The sequence below is a fragment of the Geotrypetes seraphini genome, chromosome 2, assembly GCF_902459505.1.
Source record: "Geotrypetes seraphini chromosome 2, aGeoSer1.1, whole genome shotgun sequence".
NCBI classification, from domain to species: Eukaryota; Metazoa; Chordata; class Amphibia; order Gymnophiona; family Dermophiidae; genus Geotrypetes; species Geotrypetes seraphini.
The window spans coordinates 228,212,538-228,232,814 of record NC_047085.1 but is presented as its reverse complement, the minus strand read 5'-3'; the positions used below and the strand labels follow the sequence as shown (position 1 = coordinate 228,232,814).

General features: G+C 40.9%; 1 protein-coding gene across 1 annotated transcript in view; it reads right to left on the bottom strand.

Annotated features, from left to right (window-relative positions):
• Positions 1–3,825: 3,825 nt before the first annotated feature.
• The window catches only part of SEPTIN3 (septin 3), a 90,024-nt gene continuing 73,572 nt past the window's right edge, over positions 3,826–20,277 (bottom strand). Inside the window, exons 9-10 of the mRNA XM_033933870.1 lie at positions 18,698–18,749; positions 3,826–4,272 (exon numbers count right to left, since the gene is read on the bottom strand). Of these exons, the coding sequence (XP_033789761.1) occupies positions 4,134–4,272; positions 18,698–18,749 (191 nt within the window). The 3' untranslated portion in view covers positions 3,826–4,133. The remainder of the gene's footprint in view (positions 4,273–18,697; positions 18,750–20,277) is intronic.

Below are 20,277 nucleotides of genomic sequence, written 5' to 3'. Positions count from 1 at the left end.
TCAAAAACATATCTGTGAAGGGTCGCACATAAAAAATCCTAACATACGCTATCGAACACCTTTTCGGCATCAAAGCTTATAAGCAGAGATGGCCTACAAGCTTGTGTGTGGGACTCCAAAGAGAGCAGTATCTTCCAGAGATTTTTTCCACCGATCGGCTTTTTTTCAAACCCAACTTAAGCCTCATGGAGGACAATTGGGAAGCACTCGTGCCAAGCGTTTCGCCAGGACCTTCGCTAGTAGTTTAACCTCGCAATTAAGCAATGAGATAGGGCGGTAGGATTCTAGTTTGGGTTGATGCCACCCCAGCTTGGGTAGGACTATAAGTTGAGCTACAATAAGATATTCCGGCATAGCCTCCACATTTCATATCGACACCAGTTTATCTTAAATCAACACCTAGGCAAACAGTCCACACTGTATAAATATTAGGTGTAACATACGATGAAAAATTGAGCTATCATTATATCAGTACTGTGGTACAAAGTTGCTTCTATTGCTTACGAATGATATGCTCTATAGCAAATTTATTAGAAACTCCTTTGCTAAATATCCTTATCCACTCTCTCATCATATCAAGACTAAACTATTGTAATGCACCCTATAAAGGGATTACTCATAAAAGAACTAAGAAGACTACAGATAATACAGAACACAGCACTTAAACTACTAACTAAATCAAGAAAATATGACCATAAAGCACCATTACTGATAAAAGCCCATTGGTTACCAACTTCATTCTGAACCGCCTACAAAATTATATTACTGACATTTTAATCTAAAATCTCCAATAAACCAGAATTCATAAATAGTTGACTAATTCTGCACACACCTATCATAGTACTCTGATCTCAAAATCAACATCTACTAGTTATATCATCACCACAGCGGATAATACATGTAACCTCACGCTCAGCTATATTCTCCATTACAGCCCCTCAACTATGGAATTCAATGCCTAACCACCTTCGGGAGGAATCCAACCTCAAAAGATTCAAATCAACCCTAAAGTCCTTTCTATTCAAAGATGCATTTGACTTATAGCTTCTGACAACCAGATACTACCTTCTACCACAGATGTAAATCCCCCTTCCTACTTGTGTTAGCCTTCTATGTCTTCTATCCTATTTAAAATTGTATTTCTTTCCTCTTACCTCGAGTAATGTCCATGTAAACATCTACATTGTCTTGTTAATGACGAATGTTTGTATATCTCTCATTTTTATAATTTTATTGTAAAATCGCTTAGAAATCTGATAAGCGGGATAACAAATTTTAATAAAACTTGAATTAATGGAGGGGACAATGTCGTTTTCATAAGTTTATAAAATTCAATGTGGAATTCATACACACCAGGAGCTTTCAGGTTGGGCCTCTGTCTAATAGCCAGGTCCACCTCATATTGAGGCATTCAAAAGCTCCAGAGGCCGAGTTGCCAGTTGAGGTAAGTCCAGAGTGTCTAAATATAAGTCTCCCAGTAATCCCATTTCAGGTGGCGGAGCAAACAACTGAGTGTAATAATCTCGGAACACCCGACAAATATCTGCATCTTAGTAGTAGTAGTAAGAAAAGTAATATTAGCAACATATTACTGGTAATACTACTGTAATGAGTAAGTTAGTTTCCAAAAATAATATAAAAAATCACCACTTTCATTAGGAAACAGGAATATATTACAGTTGCTAGTCTTGGTAGGTTACTGTGAAAAATAATGTAAAGTAATATTTTACCAGTAATATACGTATTACACCTACTCCGTTCTAAGCACCAAGTAAATGTGAAAATGGAGTGGCTCTGCAGCACGATGAATATCCTTCAGTAGCCTGGCCAAAGCCCAGACCCAAATCCAAGAAAAAAATCTAAGGCCCTTTTACTAAAGCTTAGTGTGCGCTAAATGCTAGTAGGCATAAATAGGGTTACCAGATGTCTGGATTTCCCTGGACATGTCCTCTGGATTTTATTTTAGTAAAATCTGGCAACCCTAGGCATAAAGGGTCAGATACTATAAAAGCTGCCTAATTTGGTAGACGCATAGCAAAGTGGCACATACTGTATGTCAATCAAAGTTAGGTGCTGTTTGTAGAAGTGTGCCTACCGCTGCCTAAATCAACTTAATCATGAGTAGTTGTCATAATGTAACGCACTGGTATATTAAGCCAGGGTTTTCTTGACTTAATATACCAACATCTAACTCGATCCATGCCCAAACTCTGCCCTTTAGCACATCTACTACTCGTACTCGAAATACCTACCTGTTTTCTTTTCCCTCCCCAAAGGGCTGCCTCTACAAAAAATTCCTCGACCGATCCCTAGCATTCCAAGCGGGCAAATGGAACAAATGCCTCTCCACTCTCATCTCCAACCCCCCCCTATCAAACTTTCAGGAAATTAACTAAAACCTACCTTTTTGACAAATTCCTCTGAACGTTCTCCTCTCCTCCCTCCTCCTCCTCTGACCTCGACCCTCCCCCGACTCTTTACTGCCGTGTGTAACATTTCTATTTGTAACTCTGCTGTATATAACTCATAGCAAACATAACTACTCCGAATATACTACCTACCTGCAAAAATTACTTCTCTGTAAATGTATTGTCTAAAATGTAAATTTAACTTGATTGAAAAATGCATAGTCTAAAATGTTAATGTAACATTAACGAAATTGTGTCTTCGCTGTAATTGTACAGTCTCTTCTCCTGTTAACCACATAGAACTTCCATGGTAATGCGGTATACAAGAATAAAGTTATTATTATTATCTACTTTCCAGGTAGGCGCCTCGATGTAGACGCATAATGGCTAATTAATTTTTTTAAATTGTGTTTAAATTAGTTTCCAATGGTGCTTTCAATTATCAGCACCAATTTTTTAAAAAATTAAGTTAGGTTATCGGGGCCAAAATTTTGGGATTAAGCACGCTAATTCCATTAGTGTTTGCTAAGCTTTAGAAGAAGGGCCCTTTGGATACTGCATCAGTCAGCCTGAGCTATTCCACCATGAACAATGGACAAAAACTGCCCCACTTACTGTGCAAAGATGGTTGACACTTAGCATAAATTACACATGGCCATCACTTCTGTAAAAGGGGCTTCCATCAAGCACCAAATCAAGGGGTTTGAAGATTTATGTAATCAAGATTTTTTTAGTTAATGCAATGTGTCTCACCCCTATCCTGGAGGCATAACTATGATGAAGTCCATTGTATGTAAATATATCTCAGCATGTTTATTACTTTGAATGTTTCTAAAATTGGTTTGGTTTTTTTTTTTTTTTCAGAATAAGTATGTTACTTAGATCAGTAGGTTTTAAACATGAAACATTTATAAGGGTATGTAAACTTTCACAAGGCACTGTCAGGGCAATAGGCTGTGACCTGGTCTGATACTACAGGACATAGCCACAGGAAGTTGAAAAGGTTTCCCTGGGACCTACAAAGCCAAGTTTTAACTTTCATTGGATACTGAAGGAGCCTTTATTAGGCTGGTGTGTGCTGTTTGCTTTAGGCTCCATGTTGGATTGTGATGGTTTACCTGTCGCTGTAAGCAGTAGTTCTGAAAAATTAACATAAAGTAGACATGAACAGGAGAGGAGGAAGAGGGCTGCATGCTGCAGAATCTTTGACATTAAAACTGTCAGGCTTTCTGGCCTGGCTGTAATTCTTCCCTCTAGAAGTGTCTTTTCTATGGGCAGGAAATAACATAAAACTCTATGGGCAGCATTTTGAGAGGTTCTAGTTGTCAAAAGTAAAAAGTTCTCGACTGGAATAACCTCAGATTTGCCTGATTAAGCTCGCAGTAAAATCTGGAAGTTTTAAGATATTCCCTTTGCACCTGTCCATTTACAGAATGGGGAAGAGATGCAGGTGCCTCTAGATCTCTTAATTCCAGCCCTTCGGCCTCTTCCCTCTCTAATTTGTAAAACTTCAGGGCTGCAGCACAGTGATCCTCACAAGTTCAGTCCCAGAGTCCCTCTCCCCATACAGACAGTGAAAAATGCACAAAACCTCAAGTGGAGAGCAGGGAGCCAAGTGCTGGTCACGACTCTGCACGAAGACCATGCAGCAAGGGTGGTATGCCACAGGCTGCTCCCATGCGTGGATGTGCTTTTGTGGCAGGGGGCAGAAATAAGACGAGGCTCTCACACGTTGCTCTCGGTGGCCTCACTACCCTCCGTTGCACTTACAGGTGGGAGCCCCCCATTGTCATTCAGTCGCTTGGCACGGTACGTCTCATAGTGGATATTGTGCGTCACTTCTTTCAGATCCTGAAGGTGGGTCCTGTCAGGGAGAAGAGGAAGGAAAGGTGATGAACTAAGAAGCACATGAGTCACTCTTGCAACTAACTCCCTTGGCTTCTTTTAAAAATTCATTTATTTCCAAAATGAGGCTTGTTATTTATAAGATGGAAAGAACAATTGCTGTGCAGAAAGGGAGCTATAATAATTTTATAAAGATCTGGGGGCCATTGGCAAATTATTGTAACAAATAGACATCATTTTTCCACTGACGGTATATTTAAACATTGGGGGGAGGGGTGATAGTATAAAATTTTATTTAAAGGTTAATAAGTAAATAAGATTACATTATTTATATGTTACTTTTGATTGGAATAATGGATGGAGGGTGGGTGGGAGGGGATTAATTTATGTATTTACAATGATAATTGATAGATTCTTAAGTGTTCTGTAAATGTTTTAAATGACGTAATATTGTCCACTTGTTGTAAGATGAAAATGAATAAAGAATAAAAAAATCAAAAACAAAATGAGGCTTGTTTTTCTGTAGGATAGTACTGAATTACTTGTTCATTTTGTTTTCCTTGTGCAAAGCTGAACCAGTCAAATGTATTATGGGAACTGCAAAGAAAGGCAGTGTGGTTTCAAAAGGATAGCGAAGATGCTAGATTAATACAGGAGGCAGCATTACCAACAGTCTTATTATTATATCGCAAAACCAAGGGCAGTGTTGAAAACCAGACCTGACTGCTACACTCTTGCATCTGGGGTTATATATGGGATGTGTGTGTATGTAATATTTCTATATATTAATTGTAAATGTAAAACTAATCCTACTTATTTAACACAAGAATACTTAGTTTTTATTTTGCAATCTGCATAAGACCAAATGAAAAAATGCCAGTTATACAAAACACAGCTACAAAACTCATATTACTAATCAAGATTTGACCATGTCGCACCGCTGCTTAAAGAGCTACACTGGTGCCTGACAGAAAAGCGAATAGAATTATGCTGCCTAACATTCAAAACACTATGTGGTGACACCCTAATAGCGTCATCAGATTTACTGAACTATTAGGTGGATGTGCTAATCGTCATAGCTCTGACTAGCTCTGACCGCTTGATCCTGTCATTCTTAACTCTGAAAGACATAAAATACAAGATGCCTCATGGCAAATCCATTTAACTATCAAATTGCAAAAGTATGGAACTCAACTCTCATTTAAATTTGTGCAGCCACTGCATATGCACGGTTCTGCAAAAGTCTGAAAACATGGCTTTTCAAAAAGGTCCCTATTTGGGGCTTAAAGAGACTCAGACTTTGCCATTCTGTTGAGTAAACATTTAGTAAAATGTTAGTGGTTACTTAGGGCTTGATTCTGGAAGCGGTGCCTGCCCTGCGACATGGGCATGTGCCGTATGGCAATTGCTGGCAGATGCCGCATCCAGAATCTCATCTTTTGTTTAACATAGGCGCCTTAAATGTAGACCAGCATTTTAAAGGCGTATGTTTAAGGTGCCAGTCTCGCAGACACCCAAGGCTACTTCCGGCTTAAACCACGGCAATACCGGCCTTAGGCATCCATAGGTGTCCCTATGTGCCTTCGTAGGCATGAAACAGGCACCTAAGAATGGTGCCTGTATTTTTTTTTTTTTTTTTTAATGTGCATCCCGATTTGGTTTGTTAGTCAGCAGTAGGACGCCTACCACCACCTAATTTTGGGATACTGTTTGGAGAATTTGTCCCTTATTGTTTTAGATGCCTTATCTTACAGGTATAATTTTATGTAACATCTGTAACTGTAGCATGCAGTGATATGCTGCTTGTAACCCACTCAGAACTCCTATTTGCAAGGATATGGCAGGATGTAAGATTGACACGCAAAATATAATTGGAGTATACAAATATAAATATGAATCTTCTAAAAATAAATATTTATTCTTCAAGAAAGAAAATTCCTCATTTTAAAAATATCTTAAATACATACATAAATAGTGCTCAGTGATAGTCAATACGAACTCCATGAGCACGGGACTCTACCAGTTCAGGCTTGTGTAGCACTCCTCCCTTCCTACCTAAAAAATAACTAAAGTTCAAAAAAGCTGAAACTTTAAATGAACAAAAAAAAAAAAAAATGGAAGTTGTCAAGTTGTAAAGAGTCCCAGGCTGCAATTGCTACTAATCCTTAAAGTGCTAGGTGCTCCAAATCCAAAAAGTGCTTCGTGCTTCCAATTCCCATAAAGTGCTACATGCTTTAAAAAAAAAAATAAAAAAAACAGTCCAAAAAAATTTATAGTACATAAAATCCAAACCACAAGTAAATTCAGTATCCAAATCTTCATCTGAAATCTCCTGCTAACTCTCCAGGGCTTCCTCGACACAGTGTGTGTAATCCAGTGGTCACTTAACACAATACGCGTTTCCCTTCCAGTTTTCTCAAGAGGAAGATCTGCTCAGCGCTTCTAGGAAAAGCAGCATTATAAAAGTAATCGATCACCATTCTCATCTTAAATATAATCTCTAAAATTTTTAAATTTCTCGTACCTCACTACTTAATCATATTGAAATGGCTTCACATCCTGTGAGGGATCCTTTTCCAATGTGAAGCCATTTCAATATGATTAAGTAGTGAGGTATGAGAAATTTAAAATTTTTAGAGATTATATTTAAAATGAGAATGGCGATTGATTACTTTTATAATGCTCCTTTTCCTAGAAGCGCTGAGCAGATCTTTCTCTTGAGAAAACTGGAAGGGAAACGCGTATTGTGTTAAGTGACCACTGGATTACACACACTGTGTCGAGGAAGCCCTGGAGAGTTAGCAGGAGATTTCAGATGAAGATTTGGATACTGAATTTACTTGTGGTTTGGATTTTATGTACTATATTTTTTTTTGGACTGTTTTTTTGAAAGCATGTAGCACTTTATGGGAATTGGAAGCACAAAGCACTTTTTGGATTTGGAGCACCTAGCACTTTAAGGATTAGTAGCAATTGCAGCCCGGGACTCTTTACAACTTGACAACTTCAGCAGAGATAAGTACCCTTTTTTTTTTTTGTTGTTGTTCATTTAAAGTTTCAGCTTTTTTGAACTTTAGTTATTTTTTAGGTAGGAAGGGAGGAGTGCTATGATTTACACGAGCCTGAACTGGTAGAGTCCTGTGCTCATGGAGTTCGTATTGGATATCACTGAGCACTATTTATTTATGTATGTATTTAAGATATTTTTAAAATGAGGAACTTTCTTTTTTGAAGAATAAAGGGATATAAGATTGCACATAACATAACTTTTGGTAGTTTGCAGAATCTAAACTAAACCTTAAATTTATGGACTGCGTCATCTTTATGAAAATAAAGCTCGGCTTGGTTTCATTTGCATTGTAAGTGTAATTACAGTGCTTCTAAAAGAGCTTTTCTCATGCCCACTTAAACCATGCTGAATGGGCCAACCACTGATTAGTCAATGGCACTTAACCAGATAGTGTTGCTGAATATTAGCGCTGATTGCCATGGCACTGTCCGATTAGTGCTGGGGTGGTCTTTGGGTGAAGCTTGTGGTCTGTTCTAACTTTATCTGCTTTCCTTCTCTATGACCCCATTCCCCAAGCTAACCTGGCACCAACCTGAATATCTCCTGATGCACAGTTAACTTCTGGGTGACCATACACTGAAATGGATATTTAATGCCAGAGCGTAGACATGGCACATGGCCCAGCACTGAGTATCAGGGCTTAATTTAGCCCACAGCTGTCAGAGGCTTAAAAAATGCTAATCACTGCAAGGTGAAGATAGGCCCTTTTATATTTTACATCTTTAAAAATGATCCCCATTCCTGATTTTCTCTGAGTAATTAAGTATATGCTGGCACCAGAAAGGGAATTTCCCAAATATATAATGTTCCTTGAGTATAGCTTAAAGGGGGATTCTTGAACCTTTGACTACAGGTTTCAATATATATATTTCTTTCTATTTCTAGACCGTCCTTCCCGAAGCTCAGAACGGGTTACATAATGACATTCACAATGCAGACATTTCACAAAGGCTAAGGACATGACTAGACATAAGGTAGGGGGAAAAAAAAGTTGGAATATTACAGAGATTAGGGTCAAGATTGGTCATTAAATGAAGGGGTACATGGGGGGAGGGGGTTACAGAAGAGGAGGAGGCGGTCCGTCAGAGTCTGTTTAGGTGAAAAGGAGGGTCTTCACTGTTTAGTGTGTGTGTGTATGTGTGTATATATATATATTTTTTTTTTTTATTTTTTTATTTTTTTTTTTTAATTCTTTATTTATATTTAACACTAAACAGATCAAGAAATAACTTTTGTACAGAATATTGAGAAACATATTACAATTTGTAATAGACGTATGTAAAAATAATAAAGAAATACTTTCCTTAATCAATACTTTAGTCCAAAATCATAGATCCAAGAATCTTAATGAGTGAAAAAATAAGGAAAATAATGGAATCGCATCCAATTTAACAAAGGAATAGCAATTTTCTGACTGGTGTATATTTTTTATAATGTATCATGTTACTCCTATTTCTAGGACAGAGTTTTGCAAGTTATCACAGTGATTGTATTTCTGCGCATTTCTGATCATTTCACTATTATACTGTTAACAAAATTGTAAGTTTTTTATTTCAAGCTGTATCTGCTATATAGTGCCTTGGGTGAATCTCTTCATAAGTATTTAAATTATATTAATTATCTCTATAAATATTTAAATTTTATCTATTTATGTACTTTTTATAATTTTTTTATTTGAATTTTTTAATTTCATTTGTTAATTTGGATGTTAATTGATATGTATTAGAAATGTTATTCTTTTTCCTATTTAAAGGGAGTTCTATTCATATATTTGATTGTTATATTGTAAACCGCTTTGATTCTTTTTGGCTGTATGTGCAATATATAAAGATTTTAATAAACATAAACATACTTGATTTTACTAAACAGCACTAGAGGTTTTTAGTGTGGGCCAGTGAGGTAAATGCTCATAGGAGTTCTATGAGCATTTACCTCGCTGGCTTGCGCTAAACACCTCTAGCCCCATTTAGTAAAAGAAGCCTATAATTATATACATGAGTTTACATTTATGTTACTTTGGGTAAACTGTGTACTAAATAGAAGAATATAGTTTCTTTAATCAAGAACCTTTATTTGTCTATAAAAAATGAAAAATAAATAAAATTCATCTTATGCTATGCCTATGGCTTTATTTCATAAAGAAAATAGAGTACATTATTGGACTACACTCTGATGACAAAAGTTTTTTTTATAAAAAATTAAATTTAAAAAAAGTTTATCAAGTTTTAACTAATCCTATGTATATTATACTCATGTGTATGCATGTGTGTATATATGTATATATAAATCAAAAGGTCTTTAAACAGAAAAATAAATACTGCATAAATATTTACCAAAACATTAACGATGGGTTTTACTAAATGACAGAGGTTTAGATCATGGACCATCAAGGTAAATGCCTGGACACTCATAGAATTTCTATGAGCATTTACTTTACCGGCCCACGGTAGAAACATCTACCGCCATTTAGTTAAAGGATCCCTAAATATTCACAGCATACAAATGGGCTAAATAAAAATAATCTTAGGGAAAACATACTTTTTGTGAATAATGGTCATAAGGGCAATATCTAATAATTATGACTTATTTGTGATTCTTGTAAAGGGTAGAGTTCTAACATAATGATTCATAAAAAGCATAATACTAGAGCAATTCTTGATAAGGCACATACTTTTCATGCATAAATGCTGAATAAGCACCACTTTCACAAGTACCTGCTATTCTGTAAGCTCATGCATAAGTAGCATAGCATACAATATCAAAGGAGACATATATGGGGAGGAAAATGAAGTGATGTGAGTTTGTCAGTCATCAGCTATTAGATGCCCTTTAAAATGATAAGATTTAGGGGGCCAGCTACTAACATGCATTAGGGGTAAGACGATAAGAGAGAAGGAAATAGCCAAAAGACACCACGCACCAAGGAATCATCTATTTAATAGAAGACTACGGACCTGGGGGGGGAGGGGGAGGAGATACTTTGAAAAAGGTTTTCATCATGGGTTATTTTCCGTGTCTGCTCCCTGTCTTTCCAATAAAGTCATATCAAAGATGAATCTTTGCCATTGCCCAAACTGGGGAGCACATTGCTCCCTCCATCCAAGCAAGATGACCATTTATCCTAATACTAACATTCTGCACAAATATACTCCTGATCCTCTAAAAAAAAAGGGAAGAAAACTTCCTCAGGAAAGCACAATTGAGGGCTTCAGTGGGAAGCTGGCATCAAAATAATGAGGGCATAATAATCCAGACCTGGCTCCAAAACCGCCGAACACTGACAAAATATGACCCAAGGTGGCCTTTGCTTGGCCACACTTCATTCATTGCCCATCCATATCAAATGTAACTAAGTTCTCCACATGAGTTCAGAGAAGGAATTTATACTCAAACTGCCACAATGTCATTAATGGAGATCAATGGAATGTCTTTGAAACTTCTCAGCATTAGCTCTGTGAGGGATTGAGTGGTACAGAAATAGGATTCCTTATGTACATTCCCTCACTGGTGCTGAGCCTTAGGATAGGTGGTTTATTTGCTGAGGGAGAGGGCTCAGGCAGGGAGGAGCTTATATGCTCTAGAGCAGAACAGATCAGTGAGGCCCTGAGTGAAGAAGTCTTCAAGGGGGCGGCCCTAAGTAAGGACCTCCCAGTGTATGCAGCGAGAAGGCTAAAGTACCTGAGGGAAGTTGAGTACACTTCTCCCTCTGAATCCACAGATTCAGTTATTTGTGTGTGTGTGGGGGGGTGGGGGGTGGGGGTGGTTATAACCCTTTTCATTTTTGGGGCTATTTTTTAAGCCCTTTTAGATCCCCCTCTTAACCCTTACCTGGTGGTCTAGTGGGTTTTCATGGCAGGAGCGATCTTCCTACGCTCCTGCCCCGTGCAGATCATTCATAGGAAATGGCTGTCGTGAGCTCCCGTAGTCATCTCTCCAGGCATCGAGGCTCTTCGAGACCAAAAAATCCTTCATCGAGGAGATCTGTTATGGAACCTTACCACTCTTGCTAGTTGTTCTTCTCCTGCAAGGTTCTCTTCACATTCTAGAAGTGGGTCATCTTTGCCTCTGGACTCAGATATCAGTTATCAATTCTCCAGAGAAGCTTCACCTTCGTTTTCCACTATGAGAGGTGCCTCGAGGGTTCTCGATCACCTTCTCCTCAATGAGGTCATACCTCTTCAGACCCGGTATCCTTTTCCAAGTTTCTATGTAAAATGAGTAAGGATCTTAACATATCTTTAGAATCTGACTCAAAATACTCTAAGGAGTATCTGGAAGAACTGAGAATGCCTCATCCTCCTAGGGAGTCTCTCAAATTACCCATAAATGGCATTTTTTCTCAAACTTTCAAAAGAAATCTTGAGACACCATATCCCGTCCCTGCTGTGCCAGTAAAGTTGGAATCTCAATATAGGATGGTTCACTGTAAGGGATTTGAGAAGTCTCAATTATCCCATCAGTCTCTTATGGAATCTTCTTTAAAAAGAACCAATCCTGCCAAGGTTTATGCCACTGTCCCGCCTGGAAGAGAGGGCAAGATTATGGACAAGTTTTGTCGGCGGCTATATCAAAATTCAATTATGACAACTCGAGTTGTGAACTACAACTTTATTTTCACATCTTATCGCAAGCATTTGGTCAATGCCATGCCTGATTTTTTTTCAAATATCTTCCCAACATCGATTTCCAGAGTTTCAACAATTACACAACACTCTGGGTCAATTTCGCATGCATCTCGTTCAATCTGCATATGATGTTTTGAACTGTCATCTAGGGTCACTGCCTTTTCGGTGGCCATGCGTCGCCTTGCCTGGCTTCGTACCGTGGACATGGACCCGAATCTGAAAGATCGGCTGGCTAACAACCCATGCCAGGGCAATGAGTTGTTTGACTCTATTGAAGCATCTACCAAGCGCTTATCTGAGCATGAGAAATCCTTTGCTTCCATCCTACCAGAGGCATTTTCCTCAGAAGGCAGCTCCTTATTCAAAGCTGCCTCCTAAGAAACAACAACAACAGTAGCAACAATGGCAGCAAAAACCTCAGACTCGTGCTGCACTCAAGGCCTCTCAGTCTTTTTGACCTTCTCACACGGAGCATAACCTCAATCGTTCTGCCTCTGTCCTCTCCTCATCCCATAGGGGGCTGTCTCCATCTATATTACCACCAATGGGAGCTCATTACATCCGACCTCTGGGTCCTCTCTTTTATCAGGGAAGGTTACTCTCTTCATTTCATCCAGATTCCTCCAGATCTTCCTCCAAGAGAGTATCCTTCCAATCCATCCCAGACCACCCTTCTTCTTCAGGAAGCTCAAGCTCTGCTTTGTCTCTGTGCCATCGGGGAAGGTTCCCTGGAACAGCAGAGCAGGGGGTTTTACTCCCGTTACTTCCTAGTTCCAAAGAAGATGGGTGAACTGCGACTAATTTTGGATCTCAGAGCACTCAAATTTCTTGACAGAGAGAAATTTCGGAGCTGTCTCTGGCATCCTTGTATCCCCTTCTAGATCAGAATGATTGGTTGTACACTCTGGATCTCAAAGTGTCTTACACTCGCATTCCCATTCATCCAGGCTCTCGCAAGTTCCTCAGATTTTAGGTGGGAAATCATCATTTTCAGTACAGAGTGCTACCCTTCAGCCTGGCATCATCTCCCAGTCTCTTCACCAAGTGCCTAGTAGTGATAGCAGCAGCTCTGCGAAACCATGGTCTTCAGGTTTTCCCGTACCTGGATGATTGGCTCATCAAAGATTCAACATCTCAGGGGGTTATTGTAGCGACCCAACGGACTACTTGGTTCCTCCAAAGCTTGGGGTTCGAAATCAACTTTTCCAAAATCCCAACTACAGCCTTCTCAGACTCTACAGTTCATCGGAGCAGTACTGGATACTGTGCAACTCAGAGCATTCCTTCCTCAAGAACGTCAGGATGCTCTCATTCAACTTTGTCACAAAGTGTCATCCCTCACTTCACTTTCAGCGAGACACATGATGGTTCTCCTAGGTCACATGGCCTCTACAGTTCCTTTTGCCAGACTTCACCATTGAATTCTCAGTGGACCCTGGCACCTGTGGGCTCAGGTTTATGACTAGAGAATGACACAGGGAAAAAATCTGTCCCTCTCACTGCCCTATCCCCAGACCACCATCCCCTTCACCGTCCCGTCCCCTCGGCATCCACCCTTCCCTCTCGCCAAATCACCGCTCTCAGCGGCCCAAGAATCTCCCTCCCTCCTCCTTACCTTCACGGAGCTTTAGTAAAGAAACTTACTGAAGCCAGCGAAGCCTGCCTGCCTGCAGTCGTGTGTGTGTGGGCGGAAGCTTCTCCTCTGATGCAACCGGAAGTTGCGTTGGAGGAGAAGTTTTCGTCCACACACATGCGACTGCAGGCAGGCTTCGTTGGCTTCAGTAAGTTTCTTTACTAAAGTGCCGCGAAGGTAAGGGGGAGGGGAGATAGATTTGGCCGTAGGGAGGGAGGGGGCCGCGTGTCTTCCCTTCTTTAACTGCAGGGACAAGGTCATTCACCGCTCCACGGGGCAGTGGATGGCCTTGTCCCCGTACCCACAGTGAGCACTTCTCCCCCACCGTTTTGGCGAGTTACCCATGGCTAGCAATGGGTAACTGCCACCGTGTCATTCTCTACTTTCAACCCACTCTCTCAGCACATTACTGTGACTCCTTCATTCAGACAGTCTCTCCACTGGTGGATGCTCACTTCAATTTCTCCAGAGGTTTACTGTTTCAAACGCCCCCTCATCAGAAAGTCCTCATGACAGATTTCTCGACCTACACATGTGGGGCTCATCTCGATGGTCTCCATACTCAAGACCATTGGTCCAACACAGATCGTCAGTCAGTGTCACATAAATCTGTTAAAACCCAGAGTGATCTTCAATGCTCTCAAAGCTTTTCAACATCTTCTCCGCGATCAAGTAGCCTTCATTCGGACAGACAATCAAGCAGGGAGGCACAGAATCTCTCCCTCTCTGCCAGGAAGCTCAAAAGGTATGGCACTGGGCAGTTCTTCACAACACCTTTCTGAAAGCGGTCTACATTCAAGGATAGAAAAACTGTCTGGCGGACAAATTGAGTCGTCTTCTCCACCCTCACGAATGGGCACTCAATTCCTCGCCTTTCCATCACATTTTTTCTCAGATAGATCTCATTGCACAACAACAAGCTGCCTCAGTTCTGCTCCAGGATATACTCTCCTCATCGCCTCAAGGCAGATGCTTTTCTTCTGGAATGGATGAATCAGTTTCTGTATGCATTTCCTCCATTTCCTCTCATTCTCAAGACACTCGTCAAACTCAAACATGAACATGCCACCATGATTCTCATAGCTCCTCGGTGGCCTAGACAACTGTGGTTCTCCCTTCTACTTCAACTCAGCAGCAGGGAGCCACTACTTCTACCAGTTTTTCCCCCTCTGGTTATACAGAGTCAGGGGTCTCTGCTTCATCCCAACCTGCAGTCTCTACACCTGACAGCTTGGTACCTTTCAACGTAACTACCAATTTCCAGTTCTCTCAATCTGTCAAGGACATTTAAGAGGCTTCTCGGAAGCCTACCACTAGACAATGTTACAATCAGAAATGGACTAGATTTTCTGCTTGGTGCACCATTCATCACAAGGAGCCTCAATCTACCTCCTTGTCTTCAGTTTTGGATTACCTCTTGTATTTATCTCAATTAGGTCTCAAATCCACATCCGTTTGAGTCCATCTCAGTGCGATTGCTGCTTTCCATCAGCCTATAGAAGGGAAATCCCTTTCTGCTCATCCTGTGGTTTCCAGATTTATGAAAGGACTTTTCAATGTCAAGCCACCTCCAGTAGTTTGGGATCTCAATGTTGTCTTTGCTCAATTGATGAAGCCTCCTTTTTGAACCAATGGCTTTGGCTCTTCTGAAATATCTCACTTTTGAAAGTAGTTTTTCTCATTGCTCTCACGTCTGCTCGCAGAGTCATTGAGCTACAAGCTTTAGTAGCGGACCCACGTTTCACAGTCTTCCAACATGACAAGGTGGTCCTCTGTACTCATCCTAAATTCTTACCTAAAGTGGTTTCAGAATTTCATCTTAATCAATCCATTGTACTTTCAGTGTGTTTTTTTTTTTCTAAAGCCTCATTCTCATCCTGGAGAAATAGCTCTTCATACTCTGGACTGGAAGCATGCTTTGGCTTTCTACTTACAACACACTAAGCCACACAGATCTGCTCCTCAAATTTTGTCTCCTTTGATCCAAGCAAGTTGGGACTTCCAGTTTCCAAGCGCACCATCTCCAACTGGATGGCTGCTTGCATCTCTTTCTGCTATGCTCAGGCTGGACTGCATCTACAGGGTCGAGTCGCAGCTCATAAAGTCAGAGCCATAGTGGCATCAGTAGCTTTCCTTAGATCTACTCCTATTGAGGAAATCTGCAAAGCTGCCACTTGGTCCTCCGTTCATACTTTCATTTCTCATTATTGTCTGGATTCTTTTTCGGCCAGGCAGTTTTACAAAATTTATTCTCCTAAATTGCCAACACTCCCACCATCCCATTCTAGTTAACTTGGAGGTCACCCACATGTGAGAATATGCTGCCTACTTGACCTGGGATAAAGCACAGTTACTTACCGTAACAGGTGTTATTCAGGGACAACAGGCAGATATTCTCACAACCCACCCACTTCTTAGCTAGCTATCTGAACTGAGGAGACTTTGAGGAGACGCGTGCCCTACGGGCAGGAAGGCACTTGCGCATGCGCGGTGCAGCAGTTGCAAACTTTCTTAAAGTTTTACAAGCAAGTCTGCTTGTGAGGCTGTCCACATCCAGGCTCTGTGGATGACGTCACCCACATGTGAGAATATCTGCCTGCTGTCCCTGGATAATACCTGTTAGGGTAAGTAATTGTGCTTTTTTGATATTTTTTATCTTTAACTTTTCAGCTTTAATTTTTTATTTTATAAAGGTGGACAATGCCTCGTAAGCGGAGCTTAGCACCATCTGGTGTCTTGAGTGTGATACATCACAGTACTCCCGATCAGATCATTGGCAAACCCCCCCCACCTTTTAATTTCATGAAATCGCTATCAAATTCATAAACTGCAGCAGCTTTTATTTTACCCCCTCTTTTACAAAGGAGCGCTTAGTGTTTTAGCGTGAATTTAGCGCATGCTAAATCAATATGTGCTAACGCGTCCATAGGATAATTTAACGCGTGTTTAACACGCACTTAAAAAAAACAACAAAAAAAACAACTTAGCGCACCTTTGTAAAAGAGGGCCTTAATCTTCTGTTTACCAGCCACTACCCATGATAAACAGCTAGCTGGTGGTTTTAACACTGATGTTTTAACGCATGATAGACATTGGTTGAAGTCCACACTAAGGCCTGGTGCATGGTAAAACCTGAACTAGCTGCCTAATGTAGTTTAGTAAGAGCCCCTTTATGTTGTGATAGCAAGTCTGTCGGTAATATTGCCTCATGTATTCGTTTGGGACCTTTGCTCTTGGACTGATACTGGGTTGTTTGCAGAAGTTTTTTCCTCTTTTTGATTATCCCTTGAAAGAGATGACACCAGAAATTCCAGTATGATGCACCAAAGCAAGGAAAAAACAACCCCAGGTCGGATAAACCAAATCAAAAAAACAAGTCGTGGAGGGACTGTACATATCAGCCTTAGAAACAATGAAATTTATTAAATATAATTGTACATTAAAATATCACATGTATGAATACAAAGTGTGTTTCCTTTGCTGCTGGACCCAACACGGTCTGTGTTTTGGCTTCTAATGAAAAGCCTTCCTCAGAGGTGAAGGTGTCAAATTGAGTAGATGGTGCTGAGGCACTGAAACATCTAACAGAAATGCTCCAGGCTTGTAGTCAAATACATGAGATTAGGAAGGTGTATAAAAACAAAATTATTGCTGTGTGGCTGTGCGGGTGCAAGTAGTACCTTTCCAATTTCTTGTGTATTTGACTGCTCATATTAATATTTAATAGCAGGGGACAAGGAATGATTTTACCTCATTTCTGTTATAAAGAATAAGCCAGTCCCATCCTGACAGAATTGTAATTGAACTGATGTACAAAGTGAGTATGTGTAGTGTTAGCTGGCTCTGGATTTCCTCAGCAGTTCACATCAGGCTTGGCTTTACTTCATTGTAACCATGTTTTCTAAGGGAATGGAAGGGAAATCAGAACTACAAGTCCCTCCATGCATTGGGGTAACCCCAGGACAAGATCAGTTGTCTGGGCGTATCAGGAAGCAGCTGGTAAACCTCTTGTGAAAGGGACTGTTGTCCTGAGTTTCCTTTCATCAAAGCTCTAGTTCAGTGGTTCCCAAACCTGTCCTGGGGGACCACCAGCCAGTCAGGTTTTCAAGATATCCCTAATGAATATGCATGAGAGAGATTTGCATACCTGTCACTTCCATTATATGCAAATCTCTCTCATGCATATTCACTAGGGATATCTTGAAAACCTGACTGGCTGGGGGTCCCCCAGGACAGGTTTGGGAACCACTGCTCTAGTTCTCCATCTCTAAGACCTTTATAGACCAGGGGTGGGCAACTCCGGTCCTCGAGGGCCAGAATCCAATCGGGTTTTCAGGATTTCCCCAATGAATATGCATTGAAAGCAATGCATGCAAATAGCTCTCATGCATATTCATTGAGAAAATCCTGAAAACCTGACTGGATTCCGATCCTCGAGGATTGGAGTTGCCCATCCTTGTTATAGCCTCGTGTCTAGGGTTCCTAGATTTTACTTGTGTAAAATCCAGACCCATAGACCGCCCCCCTCCCCCCAGGTCCACCCATCCCCCCTCAGCCTGTTCTCGGTTGGGAGGGCATCTGCGCATTTACGGATGCCCCCTCCTAACGTGATCTGAAGAGGAAACTTTTCAAAACCTGGAAAAACTGCCGGGTTTAGAAAAGCCATCCAGATGCCTGGACGTGTCCGGGTAAATCCAGACGTTTGGTAACCCTACTCATGTCCCCGTCCCTTGCCTGCAGTTAGAATGCAACCAGATTCAGGCCTGCAGAGTGGTGGGAGCAAGAACTCTACTGCCTTCAAACTGTCATTGGTCTGGCAAGTCTAAATGTGAATCCAGGCCTGGGGAGGGAGGTGGCTGTAAGATGGAGAAGCCAGATTTCTTTTATAACCCCTCTCCTTGCATCCCTCCCCCCCCCCCACCAGAAGCATTTAGGAACTTGCTCAGTTTTATATGACCTACATGTTCTCTTGTGATTTCAGGATTAGCAAGTAGGGGAGAAGGAAGGGGGCACTGCATGAGCACCTCCTTAGGTCTAGGAGGTTTTTTTTTTAAATTTTTGAAAGGCCCCTGTGCCTAAGTTAAAGGGCCTGGCAAAGTGTGTGTCTGGCACTCACCTAATGACAAAATCTCGCAGCAGAGCAAATTCACAGTGTGCCAAGTTTTCAACTGCCAAGAGAAAAGGAAAACAGTAAATGAGTGAGCGACCTAAGCCAGTCTCTGATAGTGAATGTCAGTGGCAGAGGCAGGTTTCTCATCAGAATCAGTTTATGTTTGTTTATTGGAAGCTTCTATATTGCTGCTAATGACTGGGGAGTCAATTCAGAGCAGTTTGCATGAGCTTCAGTAAAGGTGTTACAATATGTGAGCTTCGGTATTGATGTTACATTACATGAGTTAAATATATGTATATTTTATATTATTTATTTTAAAAATTTCTGTACCGCTTAAAACTAAGTGGTTTACATGAATTACATACATAAATTATAAAAGAACATAATAAAACAAACAAGCAATCGTAAAAACACATCTGCAGAATAGCAGCAAAAGCTTGAATAAAAAGATCATGACTAATTCTTCAGCTAAACCAGAGAAAATTACTGACTAGAAAAAGGCGTCTACAAATAATTGTGTCTTTAGCAATTTTCTAAACAGGCCCCTTTCATGACAGTTTCGTATTTGGTCCCCAAGGGAGTTCCATATTTTAACTCCTGCACAACAGAAAGTCATTTTACCAGTCTCCACCACCTCTAAACTAAACTAAACTAAACTAAGCCTTAAGTTTATATACCGCATCATCTCCACGGAAGCGGAGCTCGACACGGTTTACAAAGCTTAAAAATACAAGAAGAGAGGGGAGAGAGAGATTACAAGGGCATATGAAAAGAGGGGAAGTAAGAAGGAGATGTTATATATTAGAGAAAAGCCAGGTTTTCAGTTGTTTCCGGAACAGTTGGAGGGAGCCCAGGTTCCGCAGCGGGATAGTGAGATCGTTCCAAAGGCCCGTGATTTTGGAGAGGAGGGATCTTCCCAGTTTGCCTGCGTGGGGGATGCCACGTAGAGAGGGGAAGGATAGTTTATGTCTGTGGGCGGATCTGGTGGTAGCAGGCGTTTGGGCGAGGAAGGATAGAGGGATTAGTGGCGGAAGGATGCCATGAATTATCTTGAAAGCTAGACAGGAGCATTTGAAGTGAATTCTGGAAAGTACAGGGAGCCAGTGAAGCTTGGTAAGTAAGGGGGTTAGCATTCGGTTTCAGTAAAGCTAAATTCTCAGAATGCAATGATCTGCTTGGTAAATAACTAAGCATATTATTTTTAAACAATTCTGTTATGATTCCATACAAGAATTGGTGACAGATCATTACCGCTTTATATTATACTAGTCTTTAAGCCCGTTACATTAACGGGTGCTAGAATAGATGTGTCTGTCTGTCTTTCTCTCTCTCCTTGGCTGCTTTCTGTCTGTCTTTCTTGCTTTCTGTCTCTTTTTCCTCCGCTGTCCACCACCACCCCTTGCCAGCTCCTCCTGTCCAGCAGTAGCCCTTCTTCCTTCCTTTTATGTCCCCCGTGCCCAGCAGCACCCCTTCCCTGCTCCCCCTGTCCTCTTCCCTGTTCCCCCATCCATCAGCACCTCTTCCCTGCTCCCCCTGTCCCTCTTCCCTTCTCCCCCGTCCATCGGCACCTCTTCCCTGCTCCC